This window comes from Pyrus communis, chromosome 14 (assembly GCF_963583255.1).
Source record: "Pyrus communis chromosome 14, drPyrComm1.1, whole genome shotgun sequence".
Taxonomy (NCBI): Eukaryota; Viridiplantae; Streptophyta; class Magnoliopsida; order Rosales; family Rosaceae; genus Pyrus; species Pyrus communis.
In genome coordinates, this window is record NC_084816.1 from 12,011,395 (window position 1) to 12,014,414 (window position 3,020).

General features: G+C 41.4%; 1 protein-coding gene across 1 annotated transcript; it reads left to right on the top strand.

The window, feature by feature from the left end:
- LOC137714376 (uncharacterized) lies at nucleotides 1-336 on the top strand. Its single transcript, XM_068453609.1, has one exon. It carries the CDS (start codon nucleotides 1-3, stop codon nucleotides 334-336), a length of 336 nt encoding a protein of 111 aa, XP_068309710.1.
- The last annotated feature ends 2,684 nt before the right edge of the window (nucleotides 337-3,020 follow it).

Consider the following 3,020-nt stretch of genomic DNA (forward strand, 5'->3'; position numbering starts at 1 on the left):
ATGTCGAATTTGAACAAACTCGACTTCACTGCTTTAGAGGTCTCTGGAAGGAACTACCTCAAGTGGGTCCAAGATGTGAAGCTCTACCTCATTGCAAAGAACTTGCGTCTTACTATTGAAGAAGAGATAGACAACCCTGTTGGTGAAGCTGAAAAAACCACTGTTATGATCTTCATTCAAAGACATATCCATGACGCCTTGCAAACTGAGTATCTTGTTGAGGAGGATCCACGTGCATTATGGGTCGCTTTAGTTGATCGTTTTGATCACCAAAAGGACATATTCTTGCCTGAAGAAAGACATGATTGGCAGCATTTGTGCTTCCAAGACTTTTAGTCTTTGAATGAATATAATTCTGAAGTTTATCGAATCCGATCACTTCTCAAGTTTTGCAATGAAACTTTAATCGAAGAGGATCTTCTGGAGAAGACTTATTCGACCTTCTCTACTTCTAATATTGTCCTGTAGCAGCAATATAAAGCTCAGAAGTTCACTAAGTTCTCGGATTTGATCTCTGTTTACTTTTCACTAAAAAGCAGAACCAGCTGTTGATGAAGAATTATCAAGCTTGACTTACTGGGGCGACTGCTGTGCCTGAAGAACATTATAGCACAAACCAACGCCCAAAACACCAAAAGAGGCGTGGTAAGGGCGGCCAGAAGTCATCTTACCAAGGTCAATAGAGTCAAGGCCCATTCAAGGGAGGCAACAAAGCCTAGAAGCGCCCAAACCTCGCTCCCAAAGCCTCGAACTTCAAGAATAAAGGCAAAGCACCTGAAACCATGTATGCCGATATGTGCTATCGCTGTGGTTCAAAGGACCATTGGTCCTGTGTTTGCCTATCTCCCAAGAAGGTTGTAGATGAATATCATTTTTGTTGTAAGAAGTTTGAATCACACGAGTTTGAATCAAACTTCGTGCGAGTGGACGAACCGGAGACTACAAAGATGGAGGTTTCTGACTTTCAAGAGGTACCACCCCTATGGAAGATTAGAATCTTAGACATAGACTTATTTTTTAGTTGAAATAAGACATTAGGACCGAATTCCACCAAGTGGCCGAACCCCCCCTCCCCCTATTTTTGTTTTTTGGTTGATTTTTGAACAATTTTCCTTTATGTTTGGATTATTTGTTGGTGATTTGTTTTTTGGATATTAAGTTTTAATTACTTACCATCCTTGAATAAATGAAATTATTTTGAATTGATATTTGTTTTTAAAACTTTTATGTATGCGACCGATTCAAATTAATTTTTCATTCTAGGTATGACTAGTGGGGAAGTTAGTTGTCTGGCAGATAGTGCAACCACATACACAGTTTTCCGTGAACACATCTATTTCACTAACTTCATACCTAAGAATGCACCTCTGACAACCCTCTTAGGCCTATCCAACCTAATAGAAGGATACAGTAAGGTACGTATAATGTTGTCCAATGGTACAATCTTGACCATTGCTGAGGCACTCTATTCTCCACGTTTCGGAAGAATGTTGTTGAGTTTCAAGGACATTAGAGATAACAATTACCATGCTGAAACCCATGTAAAAAACCGACTTGAATTTCTGTACATAACTTCCTACAAATATGGCCAGAAGCGTATTTTAGAGAAGATGGAGCGTATCCCGAGTGGTCTGTATACTACGACCATACAACCCATAGAATGCCACTATGTGGCCGGCCCTACTACTAGGACCACGCACAAAATTAAACTTTGGCATGATCATATGGGACATCCTGGACGAATATCGATGTGCCGTATCCTCAAATCTTCACATGGGCATCCACTAACCCGAAGTAAGGTTCGATCGAAGGAATCTCATGTCAAACATGTTCAATGGGAAAACTTATTACTAAGCCTTCTTATGACAAGATTTGTTCGAATCCTTCCATTTTTCTACAACGGATTCAAGAGGACATTTGTGAACCGATTCACCTTCCCTGCGGATCATTTAGATACTTTATGGTTTTGGTTGACGCTTTCACACGTTGGTCACACGTGTGCTTGTTGTCCACAAGGAATGCTGCATTCTCCAAACTGTTGGCTCAGGTTATCAAGCTCAGGGCTCATCACCCTGATTATCCGATCAAATCTATTTGATTGGATAATGCTGGAGAATTCACATCTAAAACTTTTGATGACTATTACATGTCGGTTGGGGTTGAAGTTGAACATCTTATACCCCATGTTCACACCCAGAACAGCCTAGCAGAGGCTTTCATTAAGAGCTTACAAATGATTGCTTGATCGTTGGTCATACGTACCAAGATCCCGATCGCTATTTGGGGCTATGCAATCTTGCACTCAGCAAAGTTGGTCCACTTGAGGCTTATTGCGGCTTGTCACAGATCTAGCGCGTGTGACAAGATCACATATTCCAGTTGCGAATACGCCTGCAAAGATAGATGTACCAAATGTACAACGAATTGCCCTCTTGGAAGCCCAAGACACCAATATTGGTGATCCACGTACATTAACGGCTAGCCAATCATCTGCCTCTACACAAAAGTGTGGCAGACCCATTGGTTCAAAGGATTCACACCCCCGAAAGAGGAAACCCACGCACAAGGTCCCGAAGAGCTTACCGTGAATTCGACTATCGCTTACTCATTCTATCCAACTCATAAGAAAATTCTAGATTACGGAAGTGTCCTTGGAGAGATGAATACCCATCCCTAGAATCGTGAGATTTCGGTCTATTATGCTAGCTTAGATGATGTGTGGCGTAGAAATGCGATGATTATCAATGAAGCATTAGCATATGTAGTAGCTACTGAGATCATGTTGAGCGATGACATTGAATCGCGGTCCGTTGATGAATGTCGACGTAGAACTGATTGGTCAAATTGGAAATAAGTAATCCATGTTAAACTCGATTCGCTTGCAAAACGTAAAGTGTTTGGACCTGTAGCTCCTACTCTTCCACATGCGAAGCCCGTTGCTATAAGTGGGTTTTCGTTCAGAAGCGTAATGGGAAGAATGAAATTATGCATTACAAAGCTCGTCTTGTTGCACAAGGCTT

Coding starts and splice junctions, on each gene's coding strand:
- LOC137714376 (XM_068453609.1), top strand. CDS start 1: ATGTCGAATTTGAACAAACTCGACTTCACTGCTTTAGAGGTCTCTGGA.